The sequence below is a fragment of the Heterocephalus glaber genome, unplaced genomic scaffold (assembly GCF_053883595.1).
Source record: "Heterocephalus glaber isolate CG9 unplaced genomic scaffold, H.glaber_assembly_v1.0 deba00001429, whole genome shotgun sequence".
In the NCBI taxonomy this organism is placed as follows: Eukaryota; Metazoa; Chordata; class Mammalia; order Rodentia; family Bathyergidae; genus Heterocephalus; species Heterocephalus glaber.
In genome coordinates this window covers 33,174,539-33,189,152 of record NW_028258294.1, presented here as the reverse complement: position 1 = coordinate 33,189,152, position 14,614 = coordinate 33,174,539, and the positions used below count along the sequence as shown (strand labels likewise).

At 40.0% G+C, this 14,614-nt stretch overlaps 1 protein-coding gene across 11 annotated transcripts in view; it reads right to left on the bottom strand.

The window, feature by feature from the left end:
* Positions 1-14,604, bottom strand: part of Rnf214 (ring finger protein 214) — a 45,246-nt gene extending 30,642 nt beyond the window's left edge. The window contains exons 1-6 of one of the 11 annotated variants that reach the window (XR_002386812.2): positions 14,508-14,595; positions 12,748-12,863; positions 9,747-10,257; positions 9,032-9,091; positions 3,771-3,911; positions 656-795 (exon numbers count right to left, since the gene is read on the bottom strand). Coding sequence is in view for 5 of the 11 variants with exons in the window: in XM_021237854.2 (XP_021093513.1) it covers positions 656-795; positions 3,771-3,911; positions 9,032-9,091; positions 9,747-10,257; positions 12,748-12,863; positions 14,029-14,076 (1,016 nt within the window). In the remaining 6 variants the exon portion in view is untranslated. Of the gene's footprint in view, positions 1-655; positions 796-3,770; positions 3,912-9,031; positions 9,092-9,746; positions 10,258-12,747; positions 12,864-14,024; positions 14,312-14,460 lie in introns of those variants that run through there. The other 10 variants (XR_002386815.2, XR_002386810.2, XR_002386814.2 and 7 more) reach the window with 10 other exon arrangements.
* Positions 14,605-14,614: the final 10 nt, after the last annotated feature.

Here is a 14,614-nt window from a genome sequence, read left to right as displayed (position 1 = left end):
GTTCACCTTGTTCTTGCTGCAGTACCCAGAAAAGGACAAAGATCTACTGGATAATTCTTTCATAAACAGCTTACAGTGTTACTGTTTGAAAGTTAATCTCTCAGGATATTCTCATAACTTCAGCTTGTTAAAAAAAAAATCTCAGCAGGCTGGGGATTTAGCTCAGTGGTTCTGCTGCCTGCCTCGCAAGTGCAAGGTCCCAAGTTTGATCCCTGGTACCAAAAAAAAAAGATTAAAAAAAAAAAAAATCTCAGCTTATAAAGCAAATGAAATAAATGCATATCAAAACCTTGATCACACTTGGGACTTTACATTTAACTTCAATCATTCATTCATTCATTCATTCATTCATTTATTCATTTGGTGCTTGCAACTGAAATCAGGGCTTTTTGTGTATTAAGCACACGTTCTACTGCTAAGTTACATTTCTAGCTCCTTAACTTTATAATGAAGAATGAAATCTCTGAGACTCTTCTCTATTAAATGTAATATAGAACAATGAGAATGCCAAGTCACTGGAAAATTTTTACTTGTGTGCTTGTTTCCCAAATAAAAATGAGACTAAAAGAAAAACTATACAAATAGGACTGGCCCCTTATGCACACAGATACACAAACATACACAAAGGGATTTCATTTTTAACAGCATCATTTACCTTCTGCCCTTCTCACAAAGCTTCTCAATTTCAGCTTTCAGATCCTGCTCTTTCTGCAAAAACTCCTTCTTTTCTTTCTCTATCTTCTTTTTTGTTTCTTCTCGCTTTATGGTCACATCCTGAATAGCCTTTAAAATCTCCTAAATACCACACGATTACAGTCACACACAAATAAAGAAGGAAATAAGTTAGTTCTTTTAATTCGACAGTTATTTTCAACAATCTGACATATTCACATATTGAGTTTAGCAGATTCAAACTGAATTCAAAGAATCTGGTTGATAAGTAGCTCCAAAAACTGAGGGTGAAAGTTCCAAGAGCAATAGACTTAACAGAAGGAAGAAGTTCTAACATTCACCCTGTTCCAAAATGGAATTGTGAAGCAACTGTGAAGCAATCAGCTCTCTTAAGCTCTTCAAGTAAAGACTGAATGAACAGCTATTAAGGATGCTGAAAAAGGTGTTCTTGCTCCAGGTGGGAGTCTACTGCATCCAACAAATGCGGTCTTGTTATAGTTCTATTTTGTTTTGTATGGGGTGTTTCTGTTTGTTTGCCTTTTTACTGTTTAACAACAACTAATACATATGCACATATATCTGTAATAAAAAGTCAAATAATACAAAGGTGACAGAGTTAACAGTTACCCCCAGCTTCCTCCCATTAGGATAATCCATGTGGTAACTGCTGTATCATGCTTTCACATTTTGTTCATTCTCCCACCACACAGATACAATGAATATATTTGTTGTTTTGGGTTTTTTTTGGTCAAACCCAGGGTGTTGTACATGTAAAGCCTGTACTCTGTCACTAAGCTATATACCCCCACCCTGTTTTTCTTTCTTAATGAGGTCGTTTTAAATTATTTTGTATTCTGCTTTTCTTCACCTGGCATGAACATACCATATCAATAAAGACCTAGCTCAAATAGCTGGATAATATGACATCACATGGACATATCAAATTTATCCAACCGTTCTCTGTTAAAAGTCCCTCATGGGGCCAGGGATTTAGCTCAGTGGTTCCACTGCCTGTGTGCAAGGTCCTGAGTTTGATCCCCAGTACCAAAAAAAAAAAGTCCCTCAGGTTAGGGGGCTGGGTATATTTAACTCAGTGGTTCCACTGCCTGCCTCACAAGTGCAAGGTCCCGAGTTTGATTCCCGGTACCAAATTAAAAAAAAAGGTCCTCAGGTTGATTACATTTTTATAATTATATTTCTAATCTAATTTTTGTTTTGTTTTTGGCGTTTTTGAGATGAGATCAGCTGTGTAGCTCAGAACAGTTTTGGCCTCACAATCCTCCTGCCTCAGCCTTCCAAGTGCTGTGATTATAGGCGTGGGCCACCACATTTGGCTTTTTTTAAACAATACTGCAATGAACATTCTGTATGTCTACACTTTCACACAAAAACTTCTATCTGTAAAATGGACTCCTAATAAGATTGCTAGGTCATATTACATGTATATTTTAAATTTTAACTGACAATTCCTAATAACTTTCCTAAAAAGGTCATCACAATTCACACGCCTACCAGTAATCTCTGAAAAAGTTCACTTTACCTCACCATGCATAATTTAATTTTTACTCATTACTGGGGGAGGGAGAAAAGAGAAAGGAATAGTATCTAATAATTTTAATATGCATTTCCTTAACTTTTTTGTTTTTACTGTCTGTCCCCAACTAGAACAAGCAGTCAATGAAAATAGAGACTGTGTTTTGTTCATCATTAAACCTCCACAGCCCACATTAGGCACTCCAAAGATATGTTCAGAATAAATGAATGAGTACCAATGAGACTGAATTTCTTTTCAAATATGTATAATCCTTTTGCCTTTCCTCTTCTGTAAATTACTGTTTATAACTGTGGTGGGAATATAATACCCTTCTCCAAGGTGTCCATGTTCTAATCCATGTATAATGTTACTTTCTATGGCAAGAGAGACTTTGTACAGGTGACTAAGATAAGGACCATGAGTTGAGGTGATATCCTGATTATATGGGTGGACCTGATCTAATCACCTGAGTCCTTAAAAGTGGAGAACCTTCTCAGATGTGATCAGAGCAAGATGTGACTAAAGAAGAAAGACCTAACAGACACAATGTTGCTGGCTTTAAGGATGGAGGAGGGTCCTTAATCCAAGGAATGCAGGCAGCTTCAACAGCTAAAGGCAAGAAAATAGATTCTCCCCTAAAACCCCAAGAAAGGCACATAGCCCTTCCAATATCTTGATTTTAGCCCAGTGACACTTGTAAGACTTCTGACTACAGAACTATAAAATAACAGATTTGTGACGTTTCAAGTCACTAAATCCATGGTAATTTGTTACAGGAACAATAGGAAACCAACACAATAACTTTTTTTTTAAGTGATGCTAGAAATTGAACCCAGGACCTTGTGCATGCTAAGCATTCACACTGCCACTGACACAGCCCCGACACAATAACCTTTCCTGACTTTTCTCTATATTGTTTGACTTTTACCATGCATTTGTAGAAATATTCAGAATGTCAACAGATAGTAAACCCTTTAGCAGATGTGCTAACAAATATTTTCTATCAGTCTAACAATCTCAACTGATTTTTCTATTGTTTGGTAGTTTTAATTATATGTAAACTGATTAATCTTTTTCTTCATGGTTCTTCATGGGTTTTCTGCCTTCATGGGCTTTTTCAAGTGACTTCTTGCCATGTGAGCTTTTATAAGTATTCTCCTAAATTTTCTTTTAAATTTTTTTCTAGTTTTTATATGTAGATTTTTAATCTACTTAGAATTATACATATAATATGAGATAGGACACTACATATATATTTCCCAGATAGACATCTTTTTCTCTCTGAACTACAACAGAAGAGTTTGGATAAGATGGCCTCAAAAGTTCTTTTTATTCTTAAAATTCTATAGAAACCATTAAAAAGTAAATACTGCTTTTCTTTTTCTACTGACCTGGAAATAAATTTAAAGTATGATCAGGGTCTGCTGTTTTTACTCAACAATTTATTTACTTATTTTTCTTTTTTGCAGTGTTGGAGATTGAACCCAGGGCCTTGTACATACTAGGCAAATGCTCCACAATGAGATATATCCCCAGTCTGACAATTTCAGTACAAGCAAAATACCTGATGATTCTTCATCTCTTCTTCTCGCCTTTGCTGAAGTTGCTTTAATTGCACTTGGAGCTGATTCTCCACCTGCCTCTGTTTGTCCAGGACTTCCTGGTAACGCTCCTTCAACAAGGTTCTCTCTGTCATCATTTTGTCCTAATGGGAACAACACAGGAAAACTTTACTTTCCAATTAATCACAAAAAACATTCACCAAGTGCCTGTCCAAGCCACATTATCCAAAGCTCTATGGATACACTGTCCAATACTGTAGCAACTAGCTATATGTGGCTATGTAACTTAAAATTAATTAAAATATAATAGTATAGAAAAATTTAGGCCCTCAGTTGCATAGCTAAATCTGCACTACTCAAAAGACATGTGCAACTAGTGGTTACCAAAACGAACAGCACAGATACAGAACATTTCCATCACTAGACAGTTCTATTACAAAACATTACCCTAAGACAGGGGTTTGCAACCTACAGCACATGTGCCAAATCCAGCCAATGCCTATTTTTGTAAATAACAGTTTTATTGAGCTGGGCATGGTGGTGCACACCTGTAGTCCCAGCGCTCTGGAAGGCTGAGGCAGCAGGATCCCAAGTTTGAGTCCAACCTGGGCAACTGGGCAACTGGGCAACTTAGCAAGACTGTCTCAGAATAAAAAATTAAAAGGAGGTAGGCATTGGGGATGTAGCTCAATGCACATGCCCTGGGTTCAACTTCCTGTACTGCAAAACACAAAACAGAACTGAACAATTTTATTGGAACACAGCCTGAATTACATCTTGCAGGAACTCTGAACCTGAGCTCTGTAGACAGCCCTTAGGAGATCTCTGAACTCTGTAATTGGGAGTGTGTGTGTGTGCATGTACGTGTGTGATTTACTGAGATGTGCGTGTGTATGTGCATGTACATGTGTGATTTACTGAGATATGGTGACCATTACTCAGATACCTTAGAAACAAGAAAGGAAAAATAGATCCAACAGCTGCTAAGTGACACAAAACTAATCTAAGATTAACTGGAATTAGTGAAAAATTAGAAGAGAGCACAAATGACACAACAAACCTGTATACAGAAACAACAGTGGAAAACTTTTCCAATGTGGGGAAAGAATTTAACATACAGATAAGTGAGACATACAGAACCCCAAATAGCCAAGATCAGACTCCACTATACATCACAGTCAAAATTCCAGAAGTCCAATACAAGGACAGAATCTTAAAAGCTGTAGAGAAAAGCAACAAATCACTTATAAGGTGAACCTATTAGAATGACAGCAGACATCTCAACATAAACCTTAAAGGCCAGGAGAGCTTGGAGTGAAATGTTTCAAGCCCTAAAAGAAAACTTCCAACCCAGATTGACATATCCTGCAAAACTACCTTTCAAAATTGATGGAGAAATAAGGTTGTTCCACAATGAAGAGTACCTTAAGAAATTTATGACCACCAAACTAGCACTCCCTGCAAAAATCCTCAAGGATATCCTACAAAGAGACAATGAAGCCAACAATGCCAAAAAAGTGCAATGGAATGCATACACCAGGTAGGGTGAGAAAAAGTGGAAAAAGGAATCAGCGACAGGAAAATAATGACAGGAACAAGTCAATATCTTTCACTAATAGCTCTCAATGAGAATGGTCTCAATTCCCCAACTAAAAGACACAGATTGGAACAAAAAACAAAACTCATGGTATGCTGTATACAAGAAACACATTTATGTGAGTGTGGTGGTACATGCCTGTAATCTCAGCACTCAGGAGGCTGAGGCAGGAGGATCACTTAAGTTTGAGGCCAGTCTGGGCTACATAGTGAGTTCAAGGCCAGCCTGAACTACACAGTGAGACCCTGTCTCAAAAAAAAAAAAGAAAGAAAGAAACACATTTAATCCAAAAAGAAATGGATACACTAAAAGTCAAAGGATGGAAAACAATATTCTATGCAATAGGAGCCCAGAAACAAGCTTCCAGAAAATGGAAAGTTATCCCTATTCCTCAATAGGCAAAACCAATATTGTCAAAATGCTAATACTTCCAAAACTGGGATAGATAGATAGGCGATCCTAATCAAAATATCAACAGCATTCCCCACAGAACTAGAGAAAACAATCCTAAAATTCATATGGAACCAGAAGAAACCCAGAATAGCAAAAGCAATCCTGGGCAACAAAGAGAAAAACAGGTGGTATCACAATCCCAGTATTCCAATTATATTACAAAGCCACAGTGATAAAAACAGCATGGTACCAGCATGAAAACAGACATGTGAACCAATGGGACAGAACAGAGGATTCAGAAACAAATCCAAGCACATTCAGCTACCTGATCTTTGACAAAGGGGCCAAAATCACACACCAGAGGAATGATGGACTCTCTAGCTAATGGTACTGGAAAAACTGGCTATACACATGCTGCCAAAGACTGAATCTAGATCCATATCACTCCCATTTCCAAAATGGGAAAAATTTTTTACCAGCTACACCTTGGACAGAGGACTAGTATCTAGAATATATAAAGAACCCCAAGAAATTAGAATTCCCCAAAATAAAAGACCCAACATCTTTAACCATTAGACAAATGCAAATCAAGCACAACACTGAGATTCCATATTACTCTAGAAAGAATGTTTCTTTGTTGTTGTTGGTGGTGGTGGTGGTGGTTTTTTTGAGACAGGCTCTCACTATGTACACTTCAGGCTGCCCCAGGCTGGCCACTTTATGTGGCACAGGCTGGCCTCAAACTCATGATGATCCTCCTGCCTCAGCCTCCCAAGTGCTGGGATTACTGCCGTGTGCCATCAAGTCCAGCCAACAATGGCCATCATTAAGAAATCAAATGATGGGGCCAGGGATTTAGCTCAGTGGTGCCGCGCCTGCCTCACAAGCGCAAAGGTCCTGAGTTCTATCCCCAGTACCACGAAAAAAAAAAAGAAATCAAATAATAACAAATGCTGGTGAGGCTGTGGGGGAAAAGGAAATTGTTAGTGGGAGTATAAACTACTACAATCACTATGGAAATCAGTATGGAGATTCCTCAGAAAACTAAAACTAGAAATTCCCTTTGACCTAGCTATTCCCCTTCTAGGTATCTTCTGGAAAGCATTAAAGCTATCATATTACAATGACAGATGCACATCCATGTTGACAGCACAACGCATAATAGCTAAATCTTGGATGTGGCCTATATATCAACAGATGAATGGATAAAGAAAATGTGGCATTTATACACAGTGGACTACTACTCTGCTATAAGAAAGGATAAATTTCAGTCATTAGCAGCAAGACTGGATGCACCTTGAGACCATAATGTTAAGTGATATAAATCTGACACACAGCTTTAATATCACATAGTTTATAAGTAAATTAAGGAGCAAAACAAAAGACAGATAATAGGAAATAGGGACATAGATATTTTATAAATGGGAAGAGGACCAAGAGATGGAGGGAGGGGGAAAAAGAAGATAAAAAGAATTAAGATGTGTTATGCACATGTACCAGCACCCCACAGTAAATATAATCATTATGTACTGCAAACATGTACTAATAATAAAATAAACAAACAAAACCCCATAAAGCCAAGTATGGTGGTGGATGCCTGTAATCCCAGCACTCTGGAGGCTGAGACAGCAAGACTGCCACAAGTTCAAGGCCAGTTTGGGCTGCATAGTGAGTTCAAGACTAGCCTGAGATACACATCGAGACCCTGTCTCAAAAAAAAAAAAAAAAGGACCGGAGATTTAGCTCAGTGGTTCTGCTGCCTGCCTTGAAAGTGCAAGGTCCCGAGTTCGATCCCCAGTACCAAAAAAAAAAAAAAAAGCAAAGCAAAGAAAAATCTTTTATCCAGTTTCTCAGGAGGCTAAAACAAGAGGATCACTTGAGCCCAAGAATCAAGGCTATCCTGGGCAACATGGTGAGAGTCCATCTCCAAAAAAGATAAATAGATAAGCTACATATATTTTTAGCAGTTTTTTTTTTTTTTGGTACCAGGGATGGAACTTGGGACCCTGCACTTGGTGAGGCAGGCGGCAGAACCACTGAGCTAAATCCCCGGCCCTATACGTACTTTTAAATGCCTATATACTTAAAAGGTAGAAATTCTAGCCATAAAATGCCAGGAATAGAGAAAGGGACTATTTTAACAAAGACAAAATTTTCCATCTACATTTTAAAAGCAATTACCAAAGGATAAAGTGGAAAAGATAGCAATAAAGAATAAATAAGAGGGCCGGGGATTTAGCTCAGTGGTGCTGCTGCCTGCCTCACAAGGGCAAGGACCAAAAAAAAAAAAGAATACAAAAGAAAAAGACTTAGCCAGGAGTGCTAGTGCACACCTGTAATCCAGCACTCAGGAGGCTGAGGCAGGAGAATCGCTGCAAGTTAGAGGTCAGCCTGGGCTACATAGTGAGTTCAGGGCCAGCCTGAACTGCAAAGGGAAACCCTGACTCAAAAAAACAAAAAAAGAAAGAAAAAGACTTAATGGTGTTTGACTAGAAACTTAACAGCGTAAAAAGAAATAGTGTCTAGAATGAAAGGCTGAGAAACCCTCTCTACTATGAATTATACCTGGACTATTTCATTTGGTTCTTGGGATCAGTTTTTAAAAGAAATACCAATGACATAGTATATACCTAGGTGAAAGTAACCAGGATGAGAATGGAACACTGGGAAAAATACCATATGAAGAAAAGAAGAATGCCAAAAACATGTGGGACTGTTTCACCTGGATAGGTTTGGACAGGAAGAATTAAGAAGAGACATAAAAAAACCCTTCATATATCTGAGTATGCTAGTGCACACTTGTAATCCCAGCATTCTGGGAGACTGAAGCAGGAGGATCAAAAGCTCAAGTCCAGCCTCAGCAACTTAGGAGACTAAAATAAAAATTGTTTTTAAAAGAGGATGGAAATGAAGGTTGGTACAAAGACATTAGGCTCAATGCCCAATACCAAAAACAAAACAAACAAACAAAAAAACCTTCAAACATATGCAGGGCTAATAAGTCAAAGAGGAGTTCAATTTACTCCAGAAAGTTCAAGAGAACTATACTAAGAACTTATAGTTTCTGTCTTTAGCTCAGAATCTGACAATAAAAGCTACTGTTAAAAAATGTAACAGTTGGCTGTATGAGGTAGCAAGAGTCTTCTCTTGCGTGATCAAATAGAAGTGAGCTGATCATCTGCCAGGAGATTCCTGCAACTTTTTCCAACTGAGATGATAAACTTCTAGATGTTCTGTTTTAATGGCTTCACATAACAATGACACATTACTTACCAGATTCTTTTCAATGTCTTGATCTGTGTTAACCTCTGAATCTGCCGTCTTAAAATCAGTCTATGAAGGAAGAAACAAGTACATTCAGAACAGTTCATAGTATTTTAAGAGATACAGAATTATTCTAGTATTTTTACCTGGAGATCTACCACAACTAACTGAGAGCAAACTTTTTGTTTTCTCCTTATGAGCTTCGTAGCAAAAGAAGCAATGTAGTTCCGGCAAACAGACACCAATATCTACACTGCATTAGTCATTTATCCCACATAATAATCTGAACAAGACCCAATATTTGTCTGAGAGAAAGCCTCAAATCTGAGATGAGAATTTTGTCCCCTACAACCTATTGTGCCCATACTTCTTCCTACGACAGTCACTAGAAGGCAGGATACACTGTACTTCTTTAAGATGTAGTCAGAGAATTAAGAAGGATTCCTCCTGTAAGGATAAAGATGGGAAATATGAATGCTAATGACCTGCATTCATCAATTACTCAGTGAAGAAATTCTATGTAGGTCATAAAGTCCCTACTTGCCATTAGAGTAGATACTGTCTACTGTCTTTATTCATGGAACACCAGAATGAACTGCATAGCATTGTATGAACACAACAAAATCGAGACAATGTAGTTCTCCACCAAATATGAAGAAATGTCTCCTACCCTCAAGAAAACCCCCCCAAATTCCATTTTAGTAGTAGAAACTTGATACTTGACCTGTACAGCAATGTTCTGAGAAAGCTTCAGGGAAGAGCTATCCTGATCATCATCCTGATCCACTCTGACTCCTTCAACCCCATTTGCTGGAGGCATCACAGGTCGGAAATCCAAGCCTGTGTCCCTGCTACCTTCCTTTGGGATGGAGGCTTGTGGGGATTTCTCTTCAGAGCAATTCCTGGAGGCAAGCTGCTGTGTATGGCACCCTGCCTTAAGAGACCGAGTGATTGGATGGAGGCTCTCCTGGAGGCTCGTGTCCCCCTCCTCTCCTGCTGTGCTGGCCAAGTCCTTCAAATCAGACTGAGACCCACTGCCAGAAAGACAAAGTGCTGTGGCTATCAAGTTTTCTCCTAAAACCTCCTGGTGCGCTGCTGAAGTGTCACCTGCTGATGAACCGGGATTCTGCTCTGGGTGTTCCAAATGCACATTTCTGTTATTCTCCTTGGTTATCGTTTGGCTACTTACACTCGACGGAGGCGAGTTCTTCTGCTTCTCTGCAGGGTCTTTGGGGCTATCAAAAACAAAAGATAAAAAGTTTCTGGGCCTGGAGTATAGCTCAGTGGTAAAGCACTTGCCTAGCACATGTGAGGTCCTGGGAGTGATACTGAGCACCACCAAAAAAAAAAGTTTCTCTCTCACCCAGTCTTAAAGACAATTAAGACAGTACTCTCAACATTACCTTGAAAAACAAAACTAGACTATAAACCCTCCCAATTATCTGAGTGAAAGAGAACCTAGTTTCTATTCCATATTCATGGAGTCTAGATTATGGGTGAGCAGCTGGCTTCTGGAGACAATCTATAGTAAATGCCCAAACATGAATGACCCTCAAGATATAAAAAATTCTGATAGCCAATTTGAGTAAACTTTGGGGACACAGATAAAATAGCTTGTTAGAATATTTAGTTATGCATACTACTTTTATTATACATGTTCTCATAAAAGAAATATTAATTCAGAAATAGCGTTTTTATTTCACAAAGTAAACTTTCTTCAAAATTATTAAACGGAGCTTTGACCAGAACTATGTTGGTTCTTCAACAGTTTTCAGAGGACAGCATCACCTCAAGTTGTCTAAAGTACAATTTTGAATCCCAAACTAAAATTTTCAATAGAAATTTTATCACATGCTGGGGATTTAGCTCAGTGGCACTGCGCCTGCCTCACAAGCACAAGGTCCTGAGTTTGATCCCTGGTACTGGAAAAAAAAAAAAAGAAATTTTATGACAGCAAGTATACCTATATTTAACATTAGTATGGTTATTCTGTCATTTCTCACAGACACTAATGCATTGCTTCCTCACCTCCACCCTACCAGTGCTGGAGATCCAACCCAAGACCTCATACATGCTAAGCACTCTCTCTCCCCTAAGCTACCATCCAGCCTTCCAGCCAATGTACTGTTTTGGGGTTTGTTGCTGTTGTTTCCAGTACTGGGGATTGAACCTGGGGCCTTTGCACTGAGCTATACTCCCGGTCTTTTTTATTTATTTTTTATTTATTTATCTTTGAGCCAGGGTCTTGCTAAATTGCCCAGGCTTGGATTGAATTTATGATTCTCCTGCTTCAGCCTCCCAGAGAGCTGGAATTACAGATGTGCACTCCCACCATTTGCTCAATGTATTGGTTTTTTTTTTTGGTACTAGGGATCAAACTTGAGTCTCAACGTACTGTTTTTTAAAGAGATCTTTAAAACAAATTTACAATGACAACCAACATTCACAGCTGTAAGTCTTTACCTAGAAATTAAATCTATGTTAAATTTCTTTGCCTGCCCTTTTTAAAAAGCCTGATTCTGTCAAATGACCCCTTAAACATCCCAAACTACCACTGACTGAGGCTTCAAAGCAACGTGTCTTTCTTTCCTCAATAGGATCTGTCCAAATTAAAACAACTGAAAGAGTATCTATGATATGGAAAGCTTATAAATACTCTCGATTCCTTTTTGCTGGGAGTTAACTAGAGCACGTGTGGGTAACTTAATTATAAAGGTGGGTATATACAGTGCCTGGTTTTGAATCCTAACTCTACCACTTATTAGCAGTTTGAGTCTAGCAAATTATTTCATTATAAAATAGAAACATTACCACAGGATTATTCTGAGGATTACATGAGTTTAAGTAGAGTGTCCAGCACACAGCAAATATTCAATAACCCTTACCTGCAATTATTATAACTAGCAGTACATGGTTTATTATAAAATGAATAAACCAATTTTTATAAGCATAAAAATTCAAGTCTCCACTTATGTTTATATAACATCTTCCCCCATTACCCATTCCCTAACAAACACCTCTTCTTTCAAACAAGTATTTATTAAGTACTCTAGATTTAATCAACCCTGACTCCAACATAGCTTGGTAATCTTGGGCAAGTTACGAACCTCTCTGTATCTCAGTTTCCTCAATGGCAAATGGGAATAATATTAGCACCTACCTCCCGAGGCTGTTATGAGGGTCAAATGTGTTAATACATTTGCTAGTAGAGTATTCTCTATTATATAGGTCCCAAGTACTCTAGTCAATTCAGGTCAACATTGCACAAAACAATACGCCGGCCACTCTGAGATGTCAGGTTGGGTAATTATAATTCCTGCCCTCAAGAGTTTGGATGGGAAGCAAAATGTATATATGAATGGCAGACCATATTAACAAGGCTATCAAGATAGATCTACATATATGTCTGCATTTTTCTTTATCCCCAGATATAGCTCTGTACATTTCCTTATCTGTCTATATAACAAAAAATCTTATAAATGAGTATAATGTGTAAACATGATCATGAACATACAATCTAAGCAGGACAGAGTGGGGAACTACTTGCATTTTTGATGAGTTAACCCCACTTCTAAACTAACTAACAGCCATCTAGCACATCTGCTGTGCCCCTACCTTTAAAAAGCTTAATCTACTGCAGTACCAGAGGCAAAAAGAGGAAAAACCAGCCCATCTCAAAAGCCCATTACCCAAATGAATCTTCCCCTAAAGAATCCGCACATTACCTTAGACCATCTGGGAGGCTTTCATCAGATTTGGAAGCACATAAACTAGAAGAGGATTCCGGAGGATTGGGAGCATTAGCCACAACACCAGCTACCTCAGACGCAGCCATCACGCTCTGTATATTCAGAAACAAAATACAGGCTGCAAGTTTCAAAGTTTAAATCAAATGTATCTTTCCCCCTCAGAATGTCCACACAACAGCACTGTTCTAAGAGACAAAAAAAGATTTCACTCCAGGAGAAAAAAAGGGTATTCCACAGTAAAGTATTAAAAGAACCTCAGGGGCCAGGGATTTAGCTCAGTGGTTCCACCACCTGTGTTGCAAGGTCCCAAGTTTGATCCCCAGTACCAATAAATAAAAATAAAAAAATAAAAGAACCTCAGCATTCAATAGGTCCCAGTGGGTACCAATCCTCAAGTCACTAGGAGTTTGTGCAAAGCTTGTTTTCTCTTTTGGCACAAATAGTTATTTAAAATAGATCATAAAAAAATAAAATAAAATAAAACAGGATCATAATCTGGGAGAATATTCCAAATGGTCCACATACCTACCTTGTCTACTATTATTTACAAAACATGTATTTTCTGGCCTAGTATGAACATGGTACGTTAAGTCATTTTATGGTGTTATATTCAAAGAAGTCTCCATTAAGTTTTTTGGAAGTGGTTACAAGTGCAAGCAATACAATATATTCGGCAACCCCAATATATTCGGCAACCCCAATATTTACTCAGTGTGTGCTCTCCCCACAGATGGGAAAAGCCTAGCAGCCACAGCCTGGGCAAAGTACAGACTCTTTGAAGTTACCACAGTGATGCCAAAAAGAATGAGACTTGGTTACCCTAGCAAGAGCACGAAAAACTGAAAAACATGGTAATTTAAGTAAGGGAACCTAAAATACGTTCTCTTTTTTAGATCAAAAGGTCATCGTTTTTGCAGCAGGACAAACTCATGCCCTTTTATGGTTACAAAAAAGAAAAACAAATCTGGAGGTGGGACGTGAACATAGGCTGTTTACATTATTGTTTTTATTCTGACAGCATTACAGGAGTAACCCTGAACTCCGAGAGGTGCACAGAGCAGATACGGAGGCTGGGCGGCATCAACACTTCAGTCACAGCCCAGTGCCTCGGTTTCCCTCACTATATAACTCTCCTAGGCGAAAACGGACCCCTATCATCATTACGGCTCAAGTGCAAACATTCTGGCTCCGACACAGTCCAGGGTCAGGGTCATCGGTGCCCGGTAAATGAAACCACAAAACAAGGGTCATACACACAGCTCCGTAGCTGGGGTGCTGGGGAGGAGACGTTGGGGACAGAAACATCTGGCTGGAGAGTCGCGCGTGCCCACAGGAATCCCGCAACCCGGCGGCGCCACGGGCAGCGACGGGTCCTCGGGTAGAACGGCAGACGACCGGGAAGGGGACAATGGGGGAAGCGGCGCCCGGTGGTCACCGCCACCCTCAACAGGGGACAGCTAAGCTGGCCGCTGGGTCCGGCCAAAGCCACCTCCTCACCTCCCTCGCGGCCCTGCACCCCGCCGCTAGCCCCCGTCCCACTTCTAGGCCAGGCCCCCGCCCCACTTCTAGGCCAGGCCCCCGCGCCAGTCCTCGAAGCCCCCTCCACGCCCCCACCACGACCTCTGCCCCCCGGCCCGCGGCCCCGCAGCGCCTCAGCCCCCTCCCCCCGCGCGCCCGGCCTGCACACACCTCCCGCGTCGCGCCCCCAGGAGGAAGGGGGGAGGGACCGGACGCACCTGAGCGGGCGGAGCGGGGGGAGGGGGCGCCGAGCCACGGGGGGAGGGGTCGAGCGCCGGGCCGCGCGCGACACCTCCCACTTCCGGCGGTACGAGCGGAGGGGGCG